This window comes from Podarcis cretensis (genome assembly GCF_951804945.1).
Source record: "Podarcis cretensis genome assembly, chromosome: 3".
Taxonomy (NCBI): domain Eukaryota; kingdom Metazoa; phylum Chordata; class Lepidosauria; order Squamata; family Lacertidae; genus Podarcis; species Podarcis cretensis.
Window position 1 is genome coordinate 73,931,053 of NC_137172.1, and position 14,327 is coordinate 73,945,379.

Genomic DNA, 14,327 nt, shown 5'->3' on the forward strand with positions numbered 1-14,327 from the left:
GGACATGCCTGCCCTGAAGGAAGAATGCAGTTTGTTCCAATTTAGCACTAAGGAACAGGTTTTCCAGGGGGAAATGACAAGCAGACGTAATCACTTGGATCTATGCTTAGAAAGCTTGGACCCATGCTTTCTAGGCATGGGACAAGCAGAAGTGTGGAGAAGCCCTCAGACAGCCTACCCAACGCCTGTTTTCTTTAGACCCTTTTTTCTTTGCCCCAAGGGAGTTGCCCATATAAAACAAAGGAGAAACCCAAGTTAGTGTAGCTGTGCCCGGAGTAGAGGTATATCTGCCCTGAACCAAAAATAGGAGTTGCTATTTTTGACATTCAGTGACAGTGAGGAAGATGGGATGAGCTACATTTCACTTCCAAAGTAATAGGCACTTGACACCCCAAGAAGAAATTACGAAATTGTTAAATTATTATTGTTCTTACTAACATAATAGTTTTCTGCAAAAGAATGCATTAAAAGAGCTGCTTGGTTACTTTAATGGCCTGGTTTAACTGATGTGACTGTTCTTGCCAACTTTTCCTCACCAATTATTTGTGCTTGCATAAGTAATTTCAGTAGAAAAATAGGAAAACTTCATTCTTCATAAACTTCATTCTTATAAATTAAAAGATAATATTTGTTAAATTGTGAATATACATTTTTCATTGGAAAATAATTACAACAGCAGTTCTGGAGGTCAATAATTCTGTGTTTATTACAGCTAAGTGAAGGAGACGCAATCAAGCCTTTTCAAAATCAAGATACTCCTAGCTTTCCACTTATCCATCGAAATTGTATTTATTTCTTTACAAGCAAAGAGAACAGGGATACATTTATGAAAAACCCCATCAAATATCTCCGTCAGCCAAAGCCAAAGCCAACTGTGCCAGTTAAGATTGCAGTTGTGGGGCCTCCAAAATCTGGAAAGACTACAAGTAAGTCTTGAGTCCTGAGTGTATAGATGTTTATATAGGTATAACAGTATTGCATTTATGGAGAGGATGGTATTTTTCTGTTCTACCAGATAACTATACTGCCGGTAAGTTCATTTAGGTTTTTTCCAACACATTATTTTTTTCTTGGGTGATGTTAAACTGTACAAGGGATCGCCCTTAGCAGGCTGCTTTCAGAAAGCAGTCATAGTAAACCTTACGCTTTTATCATAACCGTCTAGGTCTAATGACACATCCACAAGATATGTTTGAAGTACATGGCTTGTTCCAAAGGAACCTGGAAACTGTAGTTTATCCCTCACAAAGCTACAATTCCCAGCACTCTTAACAGCACTCCAGTTTCCAAGATTCTTGGGGGGAAGCCATGTACTTTAACGGTGTGGTGTCTGAGGGTCACCTATGACTGTGATTCTGCTCTATTGACGCAATCATTTTCCTTTTAAAACATAATGGTCAGTATTATGGGTCGGTGTGGTCAAAAGCTGCTCATTAACAACAAAACTGTTTTGCAGTTGCCAAAAGATTTGCAAAAGAATATGGATTGTTGCGCCTTTCCATGGGAGATGCCATCCGTATGGTGTTAAACAATCAGCCAGAGACAGAACTAGCACTTATATTGAAGTGGCATCTGCAGAAAGGATTGACTGCACCTGATGAACTTGCTGTGAGGGCTCTAGATATTTCACTGATGGATACTGTGTGTAACACCTCAGGGTGAGAGACTTTCATTTTAGTTATTTCATAGCATTGCTTCCAGATGGGTCACATTTAGGACTACATCTGCATAACATTGCTTCCAGCAGATATGGAAGGCAGTTGCCTTTGTCTGTCATGCAATTCTGCCTTGCCTAACATAAAACCAAAAAATGTAATAAATAATGCTGTACAATTTGGTCATAAAGGTTCAGATACGCATGCTGGCAGATTATAAGCATTTCTCATCAGGGTGTTTTGGTATTCTGCATTAAAGGAGGAGGATAGTAAAAATCGTACTTGAAATTGTGAAACGTAGTTTGTTTCTTAATCCTGCAAATATATCTTTTAGATGTTTTTTAAAGCCCTGGTGAAACAGAGAAGGGCTCTGGCTGCAGTCCTATGCATATTTATCTGGGGGTAAATCCCATTGAACATAATGGCCTGGATTGCACAACACAACACAACACACAAAGCTAAACCATGACTTAGCATGAACACAACAGAGTGCAGACTCCTGGAGAGGAGATCACAGCCCCTTTGCTCCTTCCCAGGTGCTCTGATGCTGCACTACACTAACCTGTGACTTAGCATGTCATCCAAACCCAGACATGTGGTTTAGCTATCCCGGACATACCATGAGCTCTAAACCATAGGACAAACCTTGCCTACTACTTATGGTAAGTCTGGAGCAAGCTAAACCATGAACTCAGATTCAGAGTACATGCTAATCAAAGCTATGGCTTAACTTCATGCAGAACAGCAGTAGAGCAACTGGGGAGGAACAAAGCGGTCACATTTGCCTCTCCTGGAGCCCACACATTCATGGTAAGCCATGGTTTGGCTTAGTATGACTTGTGAACCAGGCCATTATCTTAGTCTATAAACATGTACAGTCGTACCTTGGTTGACGAACTCCTTAGCAGTCGAACGTTTTGCCTCCCAAACACTACAAACCCAGGAGTGTTCCAGTTTGCGAACATTCTTTTGGAAGCTGAACATCCAGCAGGGCTTCCAATTGGCTGCAGGAAGCTCCTACAGCCAATCGGAAGCCATGCCTTGGAAGCTGAACGGACTTCCAGAACGGATTCTGTTTGGCTTCCAAAGTACAACTGTATAAGATTTCCGACTAAGGACAGGAGGAACAGATTCTGTAGTTGATATGCTATAACTTAGCACAGGAGTGATGAGCTTCCAGCTTAAGGGTCAAACTTTGCCTACTAGGCCTCCCTATTTGTCCTGCAAAGCTGAGCAGCCACACCCATCTCCCTTACATCTGTCATACATAATGTGTGGATTGAGGCTTCAAAGAACAATTGGGAGCTTAAAGTGGGCTTATGATAGTTGTTGTACTGGAGAAGGTGTGATCCCAACCACCTATCAGCTGATGGGCAGTAGGTTTGTGACTTCCTCAAGGAGGAGAAGCAGTTTCCAGTCAGTAGAAACAGCTTCTCTATCCCAGCACTGATGGTTTGGTGAAGCTGCCCTGACATTAGAGGTGAAAAGGAAAAGCATGGAGAAGCTTACAAACTGTGGGGCTGGCAATGGCCCTTGCACCCGAGAAGCTTGGGAACCCCACACAAGGTGGGAAGGGACATCATGTGACTGACAGGTGGGTTGCCCCTGATAAAGTTTGCCCATGGAGCCAAAAAGGTTCCTCACTCCTAATTTAGATCTATGTACAATGTTGGAATACTATTGAGGCTTGCTAGCTCAAAAATACCTACTTTGTTTAGTTTCCTGGTGAATGATACTATGTTTTGACAGCCTATTCTAGTTTTATTCAGTCCCTTCAAAATGTATTACCCTGGTTATGTTTCTTTATAAAAAGGGTGATTCAAAGCTCTAAGATAATTCTAGAAATCGGCACAGTGCCAACAGGAATAATAAAGAATGAATATGCTGTTTGGCTCTGTTTATTATTCCTGATTCAGAATATCCTGGCATGTGTATGGGCTTCATCAACAAGAGTTACTGTTATAAAAATAAATAATAAATCTGAACCCAATCTGAATTGTGGTCATTTTCCCTCCCACAGAGTTGTTATTGATGGATACCCTGTAACAAGAAAACAAGTAGACCTTCTTGAAGAAATGAAAATCATTCCAGTAAAAATCTTTGAATTAGATATTGATGTGAAGGAGGTCCTAAGAAGAGCACTGCAGGATAAACAAATCCCTAACAGGTAGCAACACCATGAAGGGTGTGAAGTAATAACACCCTCAGGTCACATTAATACAGTGGTAAAAAAGTAAAGGTAAAGGTACCCCTGCCCGTACGGGCCAGTCTTGACAGACTCTGGGGTTGTGCGCCCATCTCACTTAAGAGGCCAGGGGCCAGCGCTGTCCGGAGACACTTCCGGGTCACGTGGCCAGCGTGACATCGCTGCTCTGGCGAGCCAGAGCCGCACACGGAAACACCGTTTACCTTCCTGCTGGTACCTCGGGTTAAGTACTTAATTCATTCTGGAGGTCTGTTCTTAACCTGAAACTGTTCTTAACCTGAAGCACCACTTTAGCTAATGGGGCCTCCTGCTGCCGCCGCGCCGTCAGAGGACGATTTCTGCTTTCATCCTGAAGCAAAGTTCTTAACCCGAGGTACTATTTCTGTAACCTGTAACCTGAAGCGTATGTAACCTGAAGCGTATGTAACCCGAGGTACCACTGTACTTCACAATTAGGCATGGTTTCTGGCTTAACATAGTTTACAGTGAAGGAGCAGCATGGTAGACAATGTCCAGTTGCTCCCACTTCACTACTCCCCTGGCAGAAACAGGAAAAACAAATTACGAAGCTGCCATTATACTTGGCTTACCTTTACATCCAAACAATGGACTGTGTATTGTTATTTCCTAACAAGCCACAATATGTAAGCCACCAACAAACCATGGTTAAGGCTGATTAGCAGTTGTGGCTTGTTAGGGTTTGGACATAACAGGAAGCCAAGCTTAATGGTAGCTTCCTGGTAGGTTTCTCACACATGGACCAGGGAAGTAGTGAAGTGGGAGCAGTTGGCCATTGTGCACTAACCTACTGCTCATACTAGGCTGATATTAAAGCCTAATATTAATGCACTTAAAATTCTCTTCTCAGATATCCTTATCCAATGCACGACAGCTCCCATATTCTCTCTATCAAGAATTCGTGTTACAGAGCACAAACAGAAGAAATAAGACCTTACTACGAGGAGCAGCACCAAAACTGGTATGTGATTGATGCAACACACAGCAAATGGTGGATCTGGAACAAAATACTTGAGGAAACTCAAGCAATCACCAAGCAGATCCAGATCTATCTGGAAAGAATACGACAAGGTAAGCAAAGAATCCTGTTTTAAATAAATGGGGGGGGGGCGGGTTTGTTAGTGGATTTTATATGTAATTCTGTTATGTTACTTGGATTTGACTTTAACTTCAAATAAATGAAGATTAATATGAAACTTAAAAATAGAAGCTCAGAGTCTGATAAAGAAACACATGACCTATTTGAATAATAAAGAGAACATGAACCCATTACAAATCTTTGGGCTGGTCCACACTGGGCTTTATCATGACTTTCAAGTTGTTTGAGTCCCAGATTTCTGGCCATTGTTCACATTATGTTGCTCTCAACCAGAACTCATCCCATGAATCACACCAAATCAGGTGCAAGAACCTAGCACTCCACAGGTGCAAGTTTACTCCAGCCAATTTTGGGCTATTCCCTCCCTCCCTCCCACTGCAACCCTATAAGATGCAGCCCACAGTGCTCAGTAGATCCTCCCCCCCCCCCCGGCCCTCAGGAGAGGCTTTTGTTGGGAGTAGGGGGGGGTGCTGAGAGGAAAGGAAAGAGGAAGTTTACTTTCAGCTCACGCAACACTGGATACAACTCTTAGCAATTCAAAAGTTCTGCAGTTATTATCTGTATTTATACATTTTTGGCCTGCTTCTTGCCCATCATCTTTCAAAGGGGTTACAAGTCAACCCAAATGGTAAATGGGATGGTAGTGCTGTTATCTGGTAGAGTCATGATCCTTCCAGATTGCCCTTTCACCAATATGAGGTAGGGCCAACTTGAAACTTGACTTCAATTATTATTATTATTGTTGTTGTTCTTACTCATTTTTTATTCAAAGCAGCATTTTGTAAGCAGACTCCAGATTCTGTTTGGAAACTGAAGTGAAAAGCTACATACGGTCAAAGTCTAGTTATAATTTAGTGTACTCCATGTAAAGAATCCATTTAGCAAATTAATTGTTTTCAGCTGTGAATGAAATACAATACTGCTAGTAAAGCTAACTTGCACGAAGCATTCTAATAAATTAATCATGTGTAGTAAGCCTTTAGATTCTGCAAACTGGTGAGCTTTCTCTGCTTCATGGAGGCTAGATTAAATTAGAAACATCTTTCTAACTTCTTGATATTCACAGAAGTTAATGTGACTAATCTGCCAACCAAGCTATATACAGTATAACATACTGATTTGCTCTGTATTGTTTGGTATAGCTTTTGCATTTTCACATATCAGTAGAATAGGTATAATCTTCCAAATATGTAGTGTCACAGGTGAAACTTCACAGCATTGTATCCAATTGTTAACAGGAATGGCAGCCAGTATTGCCAATTTGTGTATCATGCCGCAAGAGCTGCTGTCTCGGCTGGGAGAGTTTGGGCAATATTGTCCTGTCAGCCTTGCAGAAAAGGGAGAGCTCGTTGATTGTTCTGTAACGCCTTCTCTAAAGTTTGCAGCAGAATTTCGAGGACATTACTACAAAATGGCTGGACAAGAGGAACTAGATGTAAGTATCAAAAGGGGTAGAATATATATACATAATCCATTTGGAAAGCAAATGGGTGCTGGCACAATGAATATACAAATAAAAGTTCAAAGAGCTGGTGTCCTGCAGTAGCTTAGTGTGGGCTGGAAACTCCCTACCTGCAGTCTTACCTCTGCCACAAACTCACTAGATGGCCTTAGGAAAGCCAAAAGATTGAAGAGTTTTGGGGTATCTTAAATACTAACAAATGTATTTGAGAACTAGACTCCAGTTAGCTTCAACCATTTGCAATATGGCACTCAAACTAGTTTACTCAAAATAAAAAAATTCCTTCCAGTGGCACCTTAAAGACCAACTAAGTTAGTTCTTGGTATGAGCTTTTGTGTGCATGCACACTTCTTCAGATACACTGAAACAGAAGTCACCAGACCCTTCTATATAGTGAGAAGGTGGGGAGGGGTATTACTCAGAAGGGTGGTGGGATTGGGTGATTGGCAGATAGCTGTGATGAGCCTGTTGACGACTCTTAACGACAGCAATAGGTCTTACAGGAAAAAGCAAGGGGTGAGAAGGTGAAAAATGGCTTTGTCATGTATAATGAGATAAGAATCCAATGTCTTTGTTCAGACCAGGTCTCTCCATGGTTTTAAGTTTGGTGATAAGTTGCAATTCAGCAGCTTCTCTTTCCAGTCTATTTCTGAAATTCCTTTGTAATAGAACAGCTACTTTGAGATCTTGTATAGAATGTCCTGGGAGATTGAAGTGTTCTCCTACTGGTTTCTCTGTCTTGTAACTAGTTTACTGTTATGGGAAGCACTTTGAATGTTTTAATTATATAGAAGTGTTAAGAATTATTGTTTTATGGATGCTGACTCCAAGAAATGGTTAGCCATTGTTTTGTTGTGGCATTTGTCATATGGCCTTGTTTTTATAAACCCTTTATTCAAAATGACCCCAGTGAAAGGGAAGTTCCATTGTTAGGTTAGAATTTTCTTTCCAAATGTTTGCATTCTTGATGTGTGTGTGTGTTGAGTGAAATGATGATTTTGAGGAGGGTGGCAATAACCAAGCATTTGCCTCTATTCTGAATAAGTTCACAGCCTCTATCATATCACTTGCTTGTCCTCATAGCCTCTTTTTTCACCAAAAGCTGGGCCATGATGATGTTACCTTTATTGTGTTCTCCTGGACTACTTTATCTCTCAGAATTGGATTCTGTCCCTTAAACAAAGATTGGATTATGTGCAAAAGAAAAAGCATCCCAGAGCACCAAAATTCTGACATGCTTTTTCCACACAAAAGGTGGTAAATATATACCCTCAGTCCTGGAAGTGTTCCAAGCTAAACCCCATCACAGTTATTATATGGGGCTCAGATTTGGACAGGCACTCACCTTAGATCTACGGAAGCTGTCCAATCAAAGCTCTTAAGGCAATTTTTTTCTGTACCACGCTGTGTCCCAAACGCATCATTGCGCCAGGCTAACCTCCCCTCGGTAGAATTATGGATCTAACTATTGGCTTCGCCTAAACTCAGATCCCCCCGGTCTAATATCCCCAGTGCTGCAAGATTGTCACAAGAACGCCTGGACTAAAATTGCTTATCAAAGACCTCACACTTGTGGTTTATCACCACAACTGCTACTCACTTTGGGTTTTAGCAAAGCAAACAGTCTAATTTGTCAGCACCTAAATGATATCAAGCATCAGAACAACTTGGCCACGATAAGGAAATTTTGCCCATGGTATGCCTATTTCCCACCTTCCCATTTTGACTCTCTGGCACCCTATCTGCATAACCTAGCAATTCTAAAATATAGACATGCTTTTACCCTCGCAAGATTGAATGTATTGCCTTTGGCTGCACTTGAGGGACGATTCCAACAGATTCCACACAAAAAACACATGTCCCTGTGGAGATGGCAGTCCCAAATCGGTGGTGCATGCCGTTCTGGTTTGCACTCTTTATGATGACTTGAGGAATGAGATTATCACCCCTCTTTTATTGTCCATTCCGGGTCACCCAACCACTGTCACCGTGTCCTTTCTCTTGGCAGATCAAGATGAGCAGGTAACAGCAAAGGTTGCAAGGTTTTTAGCTGAGGCAATCAGAATAAGGTCCACTATTTGACTGTTGATTCAGGACCCTAAAGTGTATTTTATATAATTGACTTTTTATTTCTGTTCTTTTTTTCGCATTGTTGTTTTGTTGCTGTTGCCGATGGCTGACGCAAATAAAGATCCATTCATTCAAGATTGGATTATGTCTTTATTCTGAAGTGCACCTAATGGAACTGGTGTTGAATGTTACATATAACAGTGGTCCCCAGCCCCCAAGAACACTGGAAAATTGCTAAGAGTCTTGGTGGACCACTTAAAAGATTTTTCTGCCTTTTGTATGACTTATAATGTAATCTCCTATATGTTGTATGTTTTTTTAATTGTATTTTTCTTGCTGATCTTATTTCTTATATATTTTATTGTATTACAACTTGAATTCCACATAATATAAAATACAATAGATAATAAAACACAATGTAAGAAATAAAAGCAGCTACAAATATACAATCAAAAATATTTAATTCACCATGTCTGCCTTTCACAGTGGCTATGCCACCTGACTGAAGCTCATGGACCACTGGTCTGTAGACTAGAATTTCAGAACTTCTGTTATATAAGAAATAAGGGGGGGGGATACATATTTTCCTTAATAAGTAGCCTCAAATGATTTTGACCATGAATGAAAACATGACATGTTTCTCCTCCTTCTCATACATTGCTTTCAATGCAGAAATTCCTGAAGAATCCAGAATTATATGTCCCCCCATTAGCACCTTATCCTCTCCCTCTCCCACATAAACTACCAAAGAAACTGACTGCAGCAGATGTGAAGGCTTTATTTCCTATGCAAGCTGAATTGCAAGGATTCTGTCCAGTTACTTACCTAGATGGGAAGCAAAGGTAAACACTTGCATTTCCAAGGATTTCTGTTAATATAGAATATAGAAAAATGCAATCTGTGCTAATAAGTTCTCAAACGGGCAAACTCCAACACCTTCCACTTTGCAGAATCATTACTATTCTGCATCACATCGTATTATTTATTGGACTTTATTGAATAAAATTTTAAAGTGGTGAAGGTGAAGTTAATATGGTGTACTTGATAACTTTACATAGGATTTAAGAATCTTTGCATTATTTGGGTGTATCCAAAGGTGCTTTTCTGCATTCTGTAAATACCTTCCATTCACAAAAGGACTGTTTGGCACCTCAAAAAACTATGCAACTGTTACCCTTCATGGATTAAAAATTTAGATCAGCCACATGAATCCACAATCAGTAATGGACTGGATGTGGGCATACAAATGTAATCCACTTGACAGAAATGTTCCTGCTTAGAAGTCCTGATCCAAGGATATTGATGTAGCATGCTTTGGATGAGGTTGTACTCTTTTCAAAGAATCCGGTCCATAGTTTGGGGATGCTCCTCCAGGTGGCAGGTGTGGCCAGAAGCACTTCATAGGCAAGTGTATCAACTGTGACTTCTGGAGAAAGCAGACCTGGCCATGGTCATGCATGCTTCAGGTTGCAATCCTATTCCCATTTATTTGCAATCTCCACTGAACTGAGTGAGATTTACTTCAGAGCAGGCATGTATAGGATTGCAGTATTAAACAAAGACTGGTTCTTGACACATGCTGGATCTACGTTTGAAAACACCTGGTCCAAAATGTTTTTCTGGAACATGCAGCTCCTCTTTTATGACAATTTCACTGGCTGCAAATCAAATTCTGGACTCAATATAAAATTTTAGTGTAAAGCCACAAATCACTTAAAACCAGGGTAAAAGAACAATGTTCTCCTACCAGCTGCAGCAAGTATGAGATGCAAATGTGGTGATGATATCTTCCTTTCATTTGCTGTTTTGAGGTATGAAGCACTGGTACCTGGGGACATTGAATATGCTGTACTTTATCGCAACAAGCTATATATTTTTGAAAGTGAAGAAAAGCTTCAAAAGTTTATGAGGTACTGAATACATCACTTTTTTACTTTCATTTATTGCTTTGTGTTTGATTTGGGTTTTTTTTTAAAAAAACTGCAATTTCTGTATTCTTAGATTACCAGAGAAATATTGGAACCAGACCCTTCCACATAAACTTCCCCCAATAAAGGAGCCAATATTGCTGACAGCTCTTCCCCTGACTGGATACCTGGAACAGGTTATTATTTACTGTTAATGACACTCAAATTGACTTAACTTTGGGGGCCAAGATTCAAATGGGCAGTATCTAATCTCAACGTTGCTAAATGAATTCAGTAATGTAATGAAGCCATGTCACAGCTTTAGTCTACGCTTTGCAAAGGGTTTTCTTTTATTCTGATAAACATGACTGATGCCTTCCTTCCTTTTTCAAAAATACAGTGGTGCCCCGCAAGACGAACGCCTTGCAAGACGGAAAACCTGCTAGACGAAAGGGTTTTCCGTTTTGGAGGCGCTTCGCAAAACGAATTTCCCTATGGGCTTGCTTCGCAAGACGAAAATGTCTTGCAAGTTCCTGCGGGTTTTTCCCCCTTTCCCCCCCCCCAAGCCGCTTATCAGCTGATCCACTGATAAGCCGCTTAACAGCTGATCGCTAAAAGCCGCTAAACCGCTAATAGCGCTAATCCGCTAAGCTGTCAATGGGCTTGCTTCGCAAGACGAAAAAACCGCAATACGAAGAGCCTCACGGAACTGATTAATTTCGTCTTGCGAGGCACCACTGTAATGGACAGTAATGGAAATAAGGGCCCAAATGTTGCACTCTGTAAGCTTTTGGAAGGTCATTCGGTATTCTCCAAACTGACAGATGGTGATAAAGGTATTTATCAGAACTCCAGGGGCTGCTGAAGCTATGACTTGGATAGCAGAGTTAGGAATATGTTGAGCAACTTTCACAGTGATACAAAACTGAAAGGCACTGTAAGTGATATAGAGGAGAGAATTAAAGGCCAGATTATGAATGATCGCACCAAGCCGTAAATATTACAATACATAAAACCTTATAGTAGTGTTTATATTGCTCAACTAACATTAGTGTTTGTGTTTGTAGGGTGTGGCCACAGCTCTGATAAAAGCAATGAATGAAGTAGGTTGTTTAAAACCAAAATTTCCTTTCCTAAGTGTGAAAAAGACTGCTCTGCTGTTCATAGCCTATCATTTGAAAGGTACAGTAAAACCTGTGCTATTATAGTATGAAGTAAAATAAAATAAAAATTAGTTTATATTTTTGACATTGATCTTTTATTATTTTGCTAAACATACATGGTGACACAAGTCAATGCAAGCAGAATTCTGCTCATGCAATAAGATCTCCCATTTAACCCTCCAGGAGAGATTTGGGGGCCATGGGAAAGAGTGTTGGGATAGGAGAAAGGGGAAATCCCTTTATGTGAGTGGAAGGCTATTCTCCTGCAAGCTGGACACATTCATCCTAGAATAGTCTAAGATGAAACTAGAAGTGACAGGGTAGGGTTCTATTGTGCTAGCAGAAATCCTTGCTCTGACAGAACATTCACAAAGCACACTACACTGGATACAACCCCATGTCTTTAGATATGGGCCTGCCCCATTAAAGTGGAAAGTGGGGGCGATGGGTGCTGAATCTTTCTCCTACCTGGCCCTCTTAATTCATCCCTCCAGATACTTTTCTTACACCTGGCTCCAAGAAGAAGCCCAGCTGGAAGCACAGGTGTGGGGTGCAGGAAGGATATGACATCCAATACCTATGCACTGCTTTTGACTCTTTAAATTGCACATCTACCCCCTTCCTCTGCATGTTAATGGTGCAGACCTACATGGCTCTACCTCCATCATATTTAGTTTTGGCCACTAGATAACTAAGATAGACACTGTACCTAAAATCTGGATTTCTAGTTAGAAGCAACTGCACATCACTGTTAACAGTAATGTAGATAGGGATTCAGTCTGGAGATCTTGTAGGCACTTGATGTTGCATAAATAATTCTATAATATGTCCTTAGGTGTTGTATAATTGCACAATTAATTAAGAAGTACAAGTGATATGGCATAATTGGTATTATTTAACTTCCTACAGCATATAACCCCAGGAGCTCTGATTATATACGAAAGAAGTACAAGAGGAAGTTGGAACGCTTCATAGATCATTGTGAACTTATCCCATACCTGGGAATCAAAATGACACAGAGGTATAAAGAGCCTCAAAATCGACCTATTGACTTTGATCACAAATTACATACCTTTTTGTCTCTCAAAGATGTGGATCCAACCTCTCATTAGCCTGGAATATATTCACATTTGAATGTTAAATTCTTTTGGTTTTTCTTCTGATCGTGCCCAATAAATGATGGATCCAGCGTAACAGCCTCATCAACATAAACAATAGTCCTATAGTTTCATGCATTTTAATGGGACAATTTGCAATTTACTCATATATTCTACAACTAATACTAAAATATACTTGGCTTTTAATTATTTTGCTGTCATTGAAAAATATTCAATCTAAAACTATTGTTCTCTAATGCTGTTAATGCAGATATTTAAATGTAATGTATTTTATTATAAAGCCACTGAGAGAATGCTTTTGGTCTTCTGTAATTAGTGATTTTTTATCTTTAATCTTTGTGAAGTATTAACTTCTGCCTATATTTAATTGAAATTAAACAATATTCAACTAATACCCATTGCTTGCTGCATACTGATTCTGAAGAGTTATAATTTTATTTTGCCCTTCTGCATAGAATTATGAACAGGGTGGTCATTTTACTTCTTCATGTGTAAATCTTCTAAGGAACGAGAGCCACTTAGCATAGAGTAATAGTGTACACTGTCAGCAGCTGAAACAGCTGCATGCTGCTATTTCATGTGTGGACACATCTAAGAAATGCAGTCAATTGTGTGTCAATATATGAACAGTCAATATGCAGTCAATATATGAACTGTGTTCATATATGGCAGAACAGACACACTGATATACTTTGAATAGGTTCTCAGATGAAAGAGATTGCACCTGCCTGCATCTCCCGTCACACAATTCCTTCTTTATAGAAGTGGGAAATCAGATGTTTCTTAGAAGATGTGGCATCTTCTGCTGTACTTGATAAACCTGTTCTTGATGAAGTGGCAAATTGGTGTCTGAGCTGAACCATTTCCCATCAATCTCCCGATCAGGGACTTCCCCATTAAACAGTGTTTTGGTGGTGGGTTATCACTTTTTCTGGTCTTATATAAAGGGATTTCAGTTGTGCTTGCTTCAAAGTAATGCCTTTATGCTGAGCCTCCCAGCTCAGCAAATACAAGATTCTTCTGTGACCAAAGAATCAACATCAGCCAAGACTAGGATTTAAACAAGTGGCTTTTCCTGTATACTTTCTAGCATCGAGATGTCTCGCTTGAGCTTGATGTGCAAGCAACGTTGTCCGGATAGTCACTTACTTGGTTAACCTGCTATATAGCTCTGACTCCTGCTCCTTCGCTCCCTTTGGCTGCACCCTCCATTTGGATGGTGGCGGCGGCAACGAGAGCGAGTGGGCCCCAATCCTTCCAGCCATGAACAGAGAGGTAGCTTACCCCGTCTTTTGCTTACTCGCCAGCACTGTCCCTCTGGGTGGTGTGGCAAGTCCAGGACCGGATTTAGGTTTGATGAAGCCCTAAGCTACTGAAGGTAATGGGGCCCTTTATATGTCCAGCTGTCCTTTGTCAACAGCAAATTGTCAGTTTTTGTGTTGAATATATATGGTAATTTATGGACCTAACAGGTATCTAAAGCCATTTGCACGTTGCCGTACAACCAAAATGTAGGCACCCAATATATAGAATTGAGCAAACCAGTGTTGTTTTAGGGAGCAGGCTAGCAGGCGGGGCCCATTAAAGTGGTACCTCGGGTTAAGAACTTAATTTGTTCCGGAGGTCCAT

At 40.5% G+C, this 14,327-nt stretch overlaps 1 protein-coding gene across 4 annotated transcripts in view; it reads left to right on the plus strand.

Annotated features, from left to right (window-relative positions):
* The window catches only part of AK9 (adenylate kinase 9), a 68,081-nt gene extending 55,088 nt beyond the window's left edge, over nt 1-12,993 (plus strand). For all 4 annotated transcript variants that reach the window (XM_079971599.1, XM_079971598.1, XM_079971600.1 and 1 more), the window contains 10 exons: nt 713-926; nt 1,457-1,658; nt 3,676-3,822; nt 4,730-4,950; nt 6,217-6,413; nt 9,183-9,352; nt 10,322-10,420; nt 10,512-10,614; nt 11,485-11,599; nt 12,490-12,993. In XM_079971599.1, coding sequence (XP_079827725.1) covers nt 713-926; nt 1,457-1,658; nt 3,676-3,822; nt 4,730-4,950; nt 6,217-6,413; nt 9,183-9,352; nt 10,322-10,420; nt 10,512-10,614; nt 11,485-11,599; nt 12,490-12,692 — 1,671 coding nt within the window. In that variant the 3' untranslated portion in view covers nt 12,693-12,993. The remainder of the gene's footprint in view (nt 1-712; nt 927-1,456; nt 1,659-3,675; nt 3,823-4,729; nt 4,951-6,216; nt 6,414-9,182; nt 9,353-10,321; nt 10,421-10,511; nt 10,615-11,484; nt 11,600-12,489) is intronic.
* The last annotated feature ends 1,334 nt before the right edge of the window (nt 12,994-14,327 follow it).